Raw genomic sequence first — 14,656 nt, 5'->3', positions numbered from 1 at the left:
TAGATATTCATCTGCAACAGCATCGACACAAGCTTTGCTGTCTATCCCTTCTCTGACTGACTGAATTTCTCCTACGGCATCTGCGGGCAGAAACTTAGCCCCTAACCTCTCTGGTGTCAGTAAGGTATCAGCAGGTGTCTGCGTAATTGGTAATCACCTGAGAATAATTAGAAAATGTTATTTATCACTGAATGTAATTGATATGGCCCAACCAGAAGCATTTACACCATGAATGATGTCAAACAAAACATTTCCTATGCAGTTTGGCTCCCTAGGTATATGTCTTTAAGAGGATGTTTTCCTGTGAAAGCCGGATGACGTCTTGTTACAGGGAAGGAGCAACAAAAACACAGTATTGATCACCCCTGTAAACTTCTTTGAATCACATGTCAGCGGTATCACACGTGACTGCCAAGAACACCTGACAAAATACACGTATGCATGCACATCCATGTGAGTATTTGTTGTATACAGTGATGAGCCACAACAATTACAAGTACTCACAACAAAGTGAGGAACCATGCTTATCTTGTTACACTGCAATTTTCTCCAGGAAATACAGCATCATGGCATTCACACTGATGTTAGCACAGCCTTTAGCCATACAAAAACTGCCAACAAAATCTCTAAAGGGATCTCATATAAGCTCAATCCTGAAAGACCCCATCGCACAACCCACGGGGCCAAAATGATTGACTGGAGACATCCTGGCCACTCTGACGTGTAGCACCACTGAGGGGCAGTGGTAGTACTTGAATTTCCTGCTTCTGAAGAGTGCAGACGTGTCTCTGCTTCCTCCTGCTTCCTCCTGCTGCTTATTGCTTTATTCGCTTTTAAATCATTCTACTTCTTTCCACAAGTCTTGGATATAATTTTATTCTTTTTCTTTTAATTGCATATTTGTAAACGGTATTAGCCCTCCTGTTTACAAAGAGAATCGGACAGAAAAAATGTCTCCTAACCCTGCAGTATCAGTGAGCTGCACACAGTGTGAGCTACTCTTTGCGAAGGTAGCACAGCTCGAGAAGAGGATTGAAACGCTGCAAGACATTCGTAACGACGAGGAATTTATTGACTCTATTATAGTTCCTGCGCAGGCTGTGGAGCCTTCATGTGCCAAAGGACTAACTCAGATCTTTCTACACGGGATAACAGCTGATGTGGAATCTCACACTGCAGCCCTGGCTGACACACTTCCCTGGATCTGTCCAAACGACACTGGAATATCTGGTGAAGCTTCCAAACCGGACGGTCCGACTGACATCTCACACTGGAACAGTGTTGGTGCCAAACCCAAATCATCAACCCCAGCCAGGATCTGGTCTCATGTTGTCCGTCGCAGAGGTAAATCCAGCACTAAACCTAAACCTCCAGCACTCACTCCGCCACCTGAAGTTCTATTGCACAATAGATACGATCCATTGACTCAAAATAGAGTGTGTGATGATGAATGTAACCCAAACATGAAGACAAACAAAATAAATGGCCCCAAACCTCAGCCTAGGGCTAACCAGATCATCAGGAGAAGCCCAAATCCCACAACCAAGGTGAGGACTACGGAAGTGATCGACACCTCCACACAAAAAGCAATAGACACCATTCTAATCGGGGACTCTATAACACAGCATGTCAGAATGGCAAAGACGGAAAATATAACTTTTTCTGATACATCAGTCAGGGAACTGATAGATATTTTGCCGACCATTCTGTCTACTCATCCAGATGGCACGAGGATCATTGTCCACACAGGGTCTTTTGATATTCTGAGAAGGAAGACTGGCTCTGAGATCTTGAAGAAGGATTTTTCTCTGCTGTTGGAGAGTCTGTGTCACTATGGAGCACATAGGGTCTCCATTTCTGGCCCCATTCCTACTGTGGGTAAAGGAATTGAACTTTTCAGCAGACTTCTTGGCCTAAACACATGGTTGTCAAATGCATGCATCGCCCATGGGATTAAGTTCATTGATAACTTTAATATCTTTTGGAACTGTAAGGAGCGTTTCAGACCTGATGGCTTGCATCCCAATCGAACTGGATGCAGATTACTTGGTGCACATTTACGTCATGCTGTTGGGACGGCAAACCCAAACATGACTGTACAGATTAGACTGAAGGACACAGCAGCGAGGCAAACAACCCCCAGCCCTCCCCCCTCACCAGACCCTTTACTCCACATCACCCAAGGTCTCAAAAGGATGTCTCTATCCCAGCCAGGACTCCAGCGACCACCATCAACCGAGAAACGCAGGGCACCCCCTCCTCCTCCTCTTACATCATCTGTCCTGGCAGAGCAGGACACAAGGGGATGTGCAGGATGTTCAAGGAGCAGCACAACACCCAGAGTTCAAAACAAAGATAGCACTGTTCAAACCAAAGATACCATGCCATGATGTGTTCAGGGTCCCTGCTATAGAAGTCCGACTTCTGACAGCTGTTCTGAGAACAAGCTGGGACCCAATAGGATTCCTGTATTAGTAAAAGAAGGAATGGAAAACAGTTAACCTGCTGGGTGAATTTATCTAATCTGTTATCGGTACCACGTACAACTCAGAATACAACAGAGACCACTGTAAACTCCACAAAGCTAGCCTTACTTAATATTAGATCTCTGTCCAATAAGTCACGGTTAGTTAATGACTTCATCATTTCACACAATTTAGATTTTCTTTTTCTGACAGAAACATGGTTAACAGAGAGCACAAGTGCTACTGTTCTTAATGAAGCAGCTCCCCCAAACTTTAGTTTTATGGATAAATGCCGAAATGGGAGGAAAGGTGGGGGGGGGCTGCCTTATTTAAAGATACATTCCAGTGTAAAGAGATCTCATTTGGTAAATTCACTTCTTTTGAATATCTGAGTTTTATTTTAAAGGGTGTTCCTAAAATCCTGTTCTTAATCATTTACAGATCTCCAGGATACTGTGCAAGTTTTATTGATGATTTTTCTGAATTATTGTCTGCTATTTCGACTGATTTTAACCATTTTATCTTGACCGGGGATTTTAACATTCATATGGATAATATGACGGATGGTACTGCCAAAGAATTTTCTTCTGTGATGGACATGTTTGGTTTGTGGCAACATGTAACAGAACCTACCCACCTTCGAGGTCACATTCTGGACCTGGTCATTTCTAAAGGTGTTGATATTTCTTCTGTTGTTGTTACTGATTTGGCCTTGTCTGACCATTTTTGTATTTTATTTGATTTACATATTACTCAGAATGTTCAAAACAACCAGCTTCTCAGTTAAGAAGAGGTATATCAATGAGAAAACAAGTGCTCAGTTTAGGGAGGCCATAGTTATGTTACCAACAATGAGCGCAGAGTCGGTTGAAGGAATGCTGGATCATTTTAACTTGAAAATTTTTAATGTAATGGAAGCTGTTGCACCGATAAGAATCAAGAGCACCTTGATCAAACAGAAAACCCCATGGAGAAACACCACTACGGTCAAAAACCTGAAAAGAGAATGCAGGAAAGTAAATGGACGTAAATGGAGGAAAACAAAGCTTCAGATTCACTATGAGCTATACAAAGAAAGCCTGCGTAGTTATAACAATGAGCTGTGCAAGGCCAGACAGCTGCATTTATCTGAAATGATTAATAAGAATGTCAACAATTCTCGAACTCTGTTTGCTATGGTTGAAAAACTCACAAATCCTCCTAAACAGTCAAACCCAGACCTCCTCTCCACTGAGAAATGCAACGAATTTGCCCACTTTTTTAGCCAAAAAAATCAAAACAATTAGACAAAACATTCACGCAACACAGACAAACAAGAAAACTAATCTGTGTCTAAAACCTAGAAATAACTCTGACGTTATGTCACAATTTAATGTTGTTAATTTAAAAATCCTAGAGGAAACAGTTCGGCAGCTGAAATCAACAACTTGTTCTCTGGACATAATACCATCCGACTTTTTAAAAACTGTTTTTACCTCAGTAGAAAGTGATCTCCTACGAATAGTTAACAGCTCACTGGCATCAGGCATTTTTCCCAAGTCACTAAAGACAGCTGCCATTAAGCCACTCCTGAAGAAGAGAACTCTAGACGTCTCTATGATGAACAACTACAGACCTGTCTCTAATCTCTCTTTTATATCTAAGATTATTGAGAAAGTTGTATTTAACCAGCTCAACGACTTTTTGAATGAAAGTGGAAGTCTTGATAACTTTCAATCAGGCTTCAGACGTCATCACAGCACTGAAACAGCTCTGGTCAAAGTGTTAAACGACATTAGGTTGAATACTGATTCTGGTAATGTTTCAGTCCTGGTTCTGTTGGACCTCAGCGCTGCGTTTGATACTGTAGATCACAGAATCCTGTTGCACAGGCTGGAAAACTGGGTTGGACTTTCTGGAGCGGTCCTTAACTGGTTCAGGTCCTACTTAGAAGGCCGGAGTTATTTTGTTACTATTGGCAGCTATGAATCTGAGCGAGTGGCCATGACTTGTGGAGTCCCCCAGGGGTCAATTCTTGGACCTCTTCTGTTTAACTTGTATATGCTCCCTTTGGGTCAGATATTGCAGAATTTTAACATCAATTATCACAGTTATGCAGACGATACACAACTTTATGTGTCTCTGTCACCGGACGACTGCAGCCCAGCAGACGTACTGCGTCAGTGTCTGGAGGAAGTAAACACCTGGATGAGAGATAATTTTCTACAATTAAATGAAGACAAAATTGAGATCATTCTGTTTGGTAGCAAAGAGAAGAGGGTCAGCGTTGGTACATATCTTGAGACTCGGGACCTTATAATCACTGACCAAGTTCGTAACCTCGGAGTGTTGATAGACTCAGATCTGACTTTCAGCAGCCACATCAAAGCTGTCACCAAGGCAGCTTTTTACCACCTCAGAAATATCAACAGAATTAAAGGTTTCCTCTCCCAAAAAGACCAGGAGAAACTCATCCATGCATTCATCTCCAGTAGACTCGATTACTGTAATGCTCTTTTAACTGGACTTCCCAAAAAGAGCATTAAACATCTGCAGCTCATCCATAACGCTGCTGCTAGAGTTTTAACCCGGACTAAGAGATCTGAACACATCACACCAGTTTTAAAATCTTTACACTGGCTTCCAGTCAGTCACAGAATAGATTTTAAAAGCCTGCTGATGGTTTACAAATCCCAGAATGGTTTAGGCCCAAAATACATCTGTGATATGTTCAGAGAATATAAACCCAGCAGAGCTCTTAGATCCAAGGACTCAGGTCAGCTGGTCAAGTCCAGAGTCCAAACTAAACATGGAGAAGCAGCATTTAGCTGTTATGCTGCAAATAAGTGGAACAAACTGCCAGTGGAGATTAAACTTTCACCAAATGTAGACATTTTTAAATCCAGGTTAAAAACATTTCTTTTCTCATGTGTCTATGCATGAAATATCTTTTAATTTATCTAGACTGTTGCCTGATTTTAAATTCATTTAAATGATTTTATTTGTTTCTCTTTATATTATTTTATGTATTTTTAATGCTTCTTGCACTCCCTGCTGCAATGCTTTTATTTTATGTAAAGCACTTTGAACTGTTTGTACATGAAATGTGCTATACAAATAAATTTGATTTGATTTGATTTGATTTGATTTAGTAGGAAGAGCGATCACCTTCCTATTGGAAGATTGGTGGTTTGATCCCTGCTATTCCCAATCTTCATGTTAAGCAAGACACTGAACCCCACTTTTCCTCCAATGTGTTCAATGGTGTATGAGTGTGTGTATGATAGAAGAAGCACTGCATAGACTGCTGTGTGAGTGTGAATGGTTGAATGTAGCTTGTAATATAAAAGCACTAGTGATCAGCATGACTAGAAAAGCACCACATAAATACAGTACTATTTACCATTTACCTTCAGATGTCCACACAGATGTTATGATCAGAGATTTTTTTAGTGGAAAAAAGGGCAGCCTACTCAAAATGAAGCAAGTCGTCATAATATCTTGGCTCATTAGTGCAAGATACACATGATATACCAGTGTGTGCGTTGACGAGGCAGTGGGTACAGTGTGCATATTCACACCTTGATCTGTGAACGTAAGTTTGTGTTTGTGAAACTGAAGGTGCTGAGCCACTGACGCAGAGAGAAATCTGTGTTTAGACTCACTGGTACTTATGAGGAACTGGTTTGACACGCCAGGATGGTCCACATCATGAATTGCACTGGCAAAGATGGCAGCTAAGATCTCAAGGTCTGTAAACACAGCCTGGAAGAAGACAAAATGGAGCACATAAGGGAGGGAGGACATTGATCGGGGGTTAGATTGATGCTGTTGTGGATGTCTGCATGTTTGTGAGCATAAGTCCAAGCATGGGTGCTTTTGCTCCATGTATACACGTGTGCACATGAGCCTAACCTCTAGGGCAGGGGTGGATAGCAGCACGTGAGTTGACTGGGTGACGTCAGCAGCATGGATGTTGTTATGGTAGGCCACATCGCCATGGTAATGGTCTTCTAAGGTCATCAGGTATGTTATAAAGGTGTCGAGTGGAATTTTAAATGTTTTTAACAAGTCCCTCTCCTAAAAATCAGACATTGCAAAAATAACTTTTACAGTCAAGTTGATTTCAAGTTTCAACAAGCATTTCATTTGCAGGCATTAAACTTAACAATTAAAAGATGTGAGTCCTAACCTGAAATATTGTGTACATCATGACTGTCAGTGGCCGATTTCCAGAGAATTCTGAGATTTTAAAAACATTGAGGCCCCATTTATTCACATTCTCCAGCTCCTAAAAGAGAATTAGAGACACAGTTAGAGACAAAACATGCTTTTTTCTTCTGTGCTACCTCAGCATCATACAAGTACAAATGGTTTGCACCGTATCTGTGTAACTGCTGCATCAATAATCTCAATTCTCCTTCACTTTTAATGAAGGAATACGCTGCTGAATTGATTTATGGGTCTGTTCCTTCACTTTGGTAGTCTAGCTTATAGTAGAAAGTTAAGAATAGCTCATCTTTTCAAGTGGCAATGCAAATGCCAGGTATTGAAATTGCATTACTGACCATATGTCTGATTTGCCCCAATAGCAGACATTTTTTGGCATAATCTGGACTACTTCTGGCACTTATGGCTCAGCTACAGCACTAGCGAGTGTTTTGTGGTCCAAATGTGCCACCAAAGGCCAAAAGAAAATGCAGAAATAGGTCACGGCAGATGGCTATGTGGCTGAGTTTAGGAGTCAACACAGGTAATTAACGCATTTAAAGAACCTTAAGAAACCTGCAGATGTGAGTCGTGTTTGGGCTAAATTTTCTTTGCTCTCAAGGTCGTGACTGATAGTTACTGCAATTCCCCACATCAGGTTTGCCCAGATTCAAGTGTTAATGTATCGAGTTTGCGCGAACCCTGCCTTAGTACGGTTTTTACACAGGACACAAATACACACCGTAGCTAGTTCATCTTCGGTCTCGATCTTGACCCCGAAGCGAGGGATATTTGAGTTTGTGAGGCTGGAGGAGTGTTGCAGCTTTTTCACCCCGCTGATCTGTGACATGGGCTTGTTCTTCTTTTCCTTTTCCTTCTGCGTTTGTGGGGATGGCATCTCTACTTCATGTTGCTTATCTAGAACATGAAAACAAATGGATTGGTCGTACAAGGATGTAGTTCTTTCATGCTTTTTCTCTTCATTTTTTGAAAATGTATTTAAAGTAGTTCCTGTGTTGTTACTCACCCAGGAAGGTGCTGGAGATGAACTCAGACACCTGATTCCCAGAGCGGCTCATCTCTGATAGGTGAGTCAGCTCCCGATTCAACATCCTCTTAAACTGAAAGAGGGACACATACATTGATTATTGACTGTTTGTATTACAGGACAGAGGAGTCCTAATTTTCTACAGCTGGAACTCAGTAACATCGTTTACAGGACATTGAAAACACAGTTCAAGAGCAGAATTGACTATAGTAATTCGACTAAAGCTCCCAATGTATGCTAGAGGAGGGTGCACCATGATCACACTGTACTGTAAAACCTTTTTTATAAGAGTAATATTTTTTGTATAGTCAGTAAAGAAATCTGATCATTTTATCAGCATAAATCCTCCTTTTTGTGCAGCTGTTTAGATTTCAAATGTTCCAGTTAAATCACAAAAGTTGCTCCCCAGAGAGTCCCCTCTTTTTGTGCAACACACCATCACACCGAGGATAAATGGGCTACTGGTCCAGGTGTATGTGTTTAGTAACCTATTGTCCCTGCTTTAATTTTTCTCTTCAGTCCTACAAGTCTCCCAATTTTCCTTTGTCACCTCACACTTTCCTCATAACCTTGTCCGACTGAAAGGACTTAAGACAAAATTTAGCTCCAGTTTTTTATATAAAAAACAAAGTGATGTTCAGGAGAATGCTGGAAATCAGGGATTTTGCAGCTTGGTTTCAAACTCACAAAAGAGATTGCAAAGAAAAATGTCAAGCAAGGGTCAGTTATCAGATCAGTCTGGCTTTGATCTCTATATAATTCTGTCCCAAGAGGCAAAAAAGAACATATTCAGTGTGCTTATGCCAGTACAGCAGAAAAAAAAAAAAAAAAAAAAAATATGCAGAGCCTTTCTTACATGTATCTTAAATAGCAAAAGTAATAAGTCAAATGACACAAGAATAAATATTTAAAAAAATTATACTTTCTGGTTTTTGTTACATATTTATAAGACAATCCCTCATTTTGTCAAAAAAAAAACAACCAAAGCAAATCAGGAGAACAGTTGACCTAAAAAAAGAGAGATTTAAGCATTGCTTTTTGTTCAGAAATGCTCTCAAATTTGAATAAAAATGAACTTCAAATGAACTTCTGATCATTACATGCAGTCAAGTCTACATCTTTTTGAGCAGTGTGTAAACATGATCAGCTCTCTCAGCCCATCGCACATACATCAGATGGATCATGGTTTCAGAACAGTCCCACCTCTGAAGTGTGGTTTTGTGGTCGACATGTTGGCGAGGTGCGACACAATTTCGAATTTGTGTCCATATAACGTTGCATCCAAATCCATCTCAAGGACAAACAAAAAATGACAAAAAACACTTCCATTCTAAGAAGTCTGATTAAAACAGGTGATTGACGTGAAAATACACCAACACGAGAACACATCTTACCTTTATATATCCCCAGGACACAGAGAGTAGGTAATTTGCTTCAGGCATTTTGACAAATCAACAAAGTAGATCCAGAAACAGAGAGGTACGGGTTTATGGCCTTGTGTGGTGTTAAGTAGACGAAAGCACTAGACAGCTAGTGAAACAAAAGCAGTCCGCACTTTTCTCCAGTAAAAGACCTCAACCTGCGCAGCCCTCAGTGCTCGTATCAGTGTAAATCAGCTGCACAGAGTCCACAAATGAAGCTCCATGTTCCTGTCCTGTGAACATCCACAGACAAGTACTGATGTCAGATAGGAAGATGAGGAAAAGCAGATTCTGGAAGAAAAGCAGCAGGAAAGTGGCGCCCCAAAGATCCAATGAGAGCATATTGTGACTCCACACAATGAGCCGCACTGACATATGTGCGCACGCACACACACATCCACTGAGATATAAGGACACACTGCTGAGGCTTTGAATAATTGATGATGGCCCGGAAGCTTGGTGTATGCCAAAGCAACAGGACAGAAGAATTTTTTCTGTCAACTGCTCCCAAACAGTACTGGCTGCCTGATTCTGTGTGCATGACACATGCTCCCATGTGAAGAGCACAGACTGCCTCTCTCACTCTGTCACACAACATCAGCCAATCAGGACTCAGATATGAAAAAAGTGTGAGCTCATCATAACCTCTAATTGGTTGGAACAGGAACAGACTTTAGACTACCTGCTGCTTGATTGGTTGCTGCTGAAGTCAGTGGAAAAATCTACCCCTTCCCTTTCCTTTAATTCCTGCAGAGCAGTGGGGTGTTTTTTTTTTTTTTTTTTTTGCTTGCAGTACATACACATACAAGGCAGACTGCATTTATAATGCACGTAATAGTATGTGTGCATGTGTGTACACGTTGACTTGCACAACCTTTTGCACAGCATGATGTAAAAGCACAGGTTACTTCATCCAACATGATACAACGTTGAAAAACTGAGGTCACCCTCTACCCCAGCATCAATGGGAAATGAGTCATGCTAACATCACTGATGGGATGATGTAAATACATTTAAAAAAAGAACATTAATCTTACAAAAAGAATGAGCGTCACAGTTATCTGAAGTGGGCTCAGTAGGACAGAAACTGAAAGCACTGTTGTCCACACAGCCCGTTGTGTTTGTCGCTTAGCTCAAGAGGATGCTGCTTTAGATGAAAGGAAAGGATGAAACCTTATTGAGGGATTGGATTTAATATTTTTCAGCAGCAACAGCATGAAACTCGAACTAAATAAATAAACAAAAAGAAAGAAGGTATATACGAATAATACTTCCTGATTATATTCTCCAGCAGTTATTTAGTTATCTGTGATCAATTTATTTATTTTCAGTGGAAGCATTGAGTTTTAAAATGTGGTATGTACTGTATAACTGCTCTGCCATATTTAGCTGATCCAACATGGGCCAATTATATTTGCACATGATCAATTCATTCTGTTGCTTGAGATCACAGAGTAAGATATTTAATCTGGATTAAGTACTGATATTCTGGATGGACACTAACTCTTGTTTGTGTTATAGTAGTGGCTAAAAAGTTTAAACAGCTGATTTCAGAGAGCAGAATAATCATAATCTGGCTTACTTATCTTCTTTCTTTAAAAATCAAATATTCGCTCACTGAACTCCAAATTGAGGAAACTTGAGACTTTTTAATGTTACGAATATTTTCCAGACCACATCTTCATGAAAAAACATTTCATTGCAGTAATTTTCAGGCATTGGTACAAAATAACTACTTTAACGAAACATTTTCTTAAATATCAAGCGCCCATTAACGTTTTGATGTTACAGCTTCATAGAAAAATGCTGTGAAAGGATAACTACATTAGATAAATTAACATAACTCTGGGAATATTGAAAGCAATGATAGAGGTCAAAAATTTGAAATTCTTCATCTTAAATTGATAATGGGGTAGCACAGCATTAAGAGGGTACGGATTTTAAGCTAAACATACATCTATGATTAAAAAAGGCACTTTTGATTCCAAACTATGTTTATCTGTTGAGCTTATTTGTGAATTTAGATCAGACAACTTCTACAGTCAATGGAAATGTAATGTTCTTTGAAGAGGTCGTCTCTTTTTTTGTTTTGTTTACCTTTGTGTGCGTATGTTTGTGTTGACTCTCTGTGATGGACCAGTGGTTACAAGGATTGAAAAGGGACCAAAGCTGTCTCTGCTTACTTTACACCCCACCTCCACAACCAGCTTGGCACTGAGAGTAATTTACAGCTACACTGGACTGCAGATGAGACCACCAGCTAACTGAGATGCAGTTCCTTTGATTGACTCAGAGCCAAGCGGGCCAGCACAGGCATACCACACACTTGGATATGCACACTATTTACTCCCAGCTGGAGAAAAAACACAAATACAATGCCCAGAGACACCCCTCCTATCCACACAGCTCCCACTCCCTGTCCCACAAATAGTCAAGAGCTTAGTCGAGAGGTGTGAACACGACTATTGGGTAGAAATTGGAAAGTGTCACACCTGGCTTAGCTGTGACATGTGTGTAATTTGTTCCTCATGGAGTGACCAAAAATATCCTCTCCCTGCTGTATATAGCCCACAACACCTCCAGATCTCTGTTGAATTAGTTTTTTTTTTCACGTTTAGCATTCATTCTAGCAGGTGCCACCCCCACCCTTCACAATACAGAAAATTGCAGCTTACTGTGAGATATAAATCCTCAGTCTATTCACCATCCAGGCAGTAGGCTGAAAAGTGAAATCTATAAACAGGAAGGCCATAAATAACTACATGTACTGCCAAGGGGTAACACATTAGGACTATATATGACAATAATGAAAAAACGCAAAGACAAAACCAGTGAGTGCTTCAGCTCAAGAGTAATCACTTTCATTGCTAAAACAAAAAAGATAGCAGAACAAGAACAACCCAATTTCAAGACAGCTGAAATGATCTAAACAGCTGAGGAAAGGTCAGTTCATATCATAGTTCAATACAACTAAATAGAAAAGAACTGGGCATAAGAAAAAGAGCTGCAAATGTCTTGTTTCAAGAAGTCCAACAGATTTTATGGCATACTGTGGCTGACGAAGATTGTTCATTTGAGGAAGAAAAAGGTAAATAAAACTAGCAGTGCATCATGACTAAATGCTGAGATGCAAAACCCTGCTGGAAAAAAGTTTAACTGCACCCCACAGATATATAAGTGAGATCATGACTGGCTTGTTTTTCTTTTTCTTTTTTTTGTAATAACACATTTTTTTGTTTTGTTTTCACAGATGTGTTTGTAGTTTCTGTCATAAGATCTGGCAACACCAGCTCCAGCCGAGTTGAATGCAGAGCAGGAAGGCTGCGGTAAAAAGGAGACACACTTTTGGGCGAGGCAGAAACGAGAGTCTGCTAATGTTCCATGTTTTGAGAGATGTGGAAATAATTCAAATTTAGGATTGGAGCAAACATTGCAACTGTGTTGGTAGATTATACTCTGTAACATGAAAAAGGAATATGAATGGAATATCCTATCTGCAACTCATACTCACCAAACTGCACTTACCAAAGTGATAGTGTCAATCTGATTGAGAGTAACAGTTGACTATTTACTGGCATGATACCAGAGCCAAGTAAAATCAGTTAATTATACAACCAAAACACAGAGCAGCTTTCATAAAAAGCACCTCTCTGTCCACAAGAGAGTCAAAACATCTTGCCTCTCTTTCCTTTGCTCTCCAGAGCAACCTCTCCAAATGGTCACACCCTCAGGCAGCATTTTGATCTGCCTTGACCAGCACACACTGTTCCTCAAGCAGAGCCAGAGGGAGACTTACACCCACACAAAGGGTGGAAACCAGAGGAGCACCCCAAAGGGGCAACTTCACATAAGTCAACAGTGCAATTCTCAGCTCAAAAGAGTTGTATGTCAGATCAAAACAAAAAATATAATCCGCAGACAGAGGAACTGTAGAGTAGGTGTGGCGACACTGTGTGAGGGAACTGGAACAAGACCTAAAGTGAGTCTGTCATTTAGGGCAAACAGGTAGCAGATAAAAACTGCAAGAGTTAAAGGGCACAAGTCTTTTTTTGTGAAGGATGTTCACATAAATGTCCTCAAACATTAGTACTGAGAGAAGGTAAGGTGTTTATTTTACTGTAATTTAATTTGGATAACGCCGAGGTAACTCAGCTTTATTGTCTATATCTAATCTCAGTTTTCCCTTCATTGATGAATTAAGAGCTATGTTGAGAAATGATAAAAACAAGTCTGCAGGCTACAGACACAAAGTAATGGTTAAGTGTGGGAGATGTGGCAAATGCATTACCTGTGATGTGTGTGTACCTATGTGTGTTGCTGGAGTGAGATAGCAGGGCGGTTGGGCCTGTGGCTGTTGCCATGACAACCAGAGATGGCTGTGCTGGTGGGCAATGATGAGGCAGAGCGTGTTACAATTTATCATTCTATTATTTCAGCTTTTCATGTTTGAATGAGGTAGATATACAGGTCGTGCATTTGACTGTGGTAACATCAGAGGTGAACATGTCCATTTGTGTAAGTCCTTTGTCTGTTCGTTCTCCCTGCCTCTCCTCCAGGTCCATCCCTCATCTTGTGACATCACAGTGTGTGACATCACCAGAGACCAAAGCTGATCAGCATTCAGAGTGGCACAGCAGCCTCCCTTCACACTGGCACTCACACATACACACACATAGGAGTCAACTGAGCATGTTCATACCTAAACTCCCTGTCTGCATGACGATGCCATCACAAACGCATATAGATAATACGAGCCCAATGAGTGCTTTAAGTGTTAAGTGCTGAAACAGGTGTTAAAGAATAGCACGTAGCAGCTTGTGGCCAAGTACGATGCGTTGATAAACCCTTGGCAACTTGCAAGGAAGGCTACAAACACAGGAGGTACTGTTCAGTTGATAGTATTCTACATATTACAATCAATTGAATCGACAGACTATGGTGTACTGGAGCTTTCTGTTCTGAACATCAGCATTATCCTGAGAGAAACACAGTCTAAGTGCCACTAAATGACCACACTGTAATGTTTGGTCATTCAGCAGCATATACAACCCACAATACAGAATATCAGAGAAGGGTATCCCTGGAGTTTGTGATACATTCTCTAGACCATCAGCAGTACACTAAATTATACTTCAGACTCAAACCAAAGTTCAATTGCACAACTTAAGCAAAAAACAACAACAATAACAAAACAACGAGGCAAATCATGGGAGCAGCCTCTGCATATTTCAATGAACAACTGAGACAGTAATTTTACACATTAAGTTTAGAGAAAAGAAAAGAAAAGAAAAAGAAAGGAAGAAGCTGTGAACAGATGCTGTCATCAGCAAAACTTCTAAAAGACAAGAGCTTCAGTATCAATTCTGTAGTTATTCTCACCTTGTTAGAGGCCATTTCACTGACTGAATGTCTCGTCTGCAGTGTCTCCAGCTGGTCCAGGCACCAGTCCAGCTCCTCCAGGGTTTCAGTGGCCAGTTTCTGGTAGGCCTCCTCTGCAGGGGCAAGACAGGAGGGCAAGGGGTCAGTAAGGGCCC

At 40.7% G+C, this 14,656-nt stretch overlaps 1 protein-coding gene across 5 annotated transcripts in view; it reads right to left on the bottom strand.

Annotated features, from left to right (window-relative positions):
- pde4d (phosphodiesterase 4D, cAMP-specific) overlaps window positions 1-14,656 on the bottom strand; it is a 213,732-nt gene that overhangs the window by 5,553 nt on the left and 193,523 nt on the right. For all 5 annotated transcript variants that reach the window (XM_075467762.1, XM_075467761.1, XM_075467763.1 and 2 more), the window contains 6 exons: window positions 14,502-14,614; window positions 7,681-7,774; window positions 7,396-7,571; window positions 6,637-6,735; window positions 6,360-6,524; window positions 6,110-6,209 (listed from right to left, as the gene is read on the bottom strand). In XM_075467762.1, the coding sequence (XP_075323877.1) occupies window positions 6,110-6,209; window positions 6,360-6,524; window positions 6,637-6,735; window positions 7,396-7,571; window positions 7,681-7,774; window positions 14,502-14,614 (747 nt within the window). The remainder of the gene's footprint in view (window positions 1-6,109; window positions 6,210-6,359; window positions 6,525-6,636; window positions 6,736-7,395; window positions 7,572-7,680; window positions 7,775-14,501; window positions 14,615-14,656) is intronic.

Source organism: Odontesthes bonariensis, chromosome 6 (genome assembly GCF_027942865.1).
Source record: "Odontesthes bonariensis isolate fOdoBon6 chromosome 6, fOdoBon6.hap1, whole genome shotgun sequence".
Lineage (NCBI taxonomy): Eukaryota > Metazoa > Chordata > Actinopteri > Atheriniformes > Atherinopsidae > Odontesthes > Odontesthes bonariensis.
Note: the sequence above shows the minus strand (reverse complement) of the source record. Positions and strands in the feature narration are given on the sequence as shown.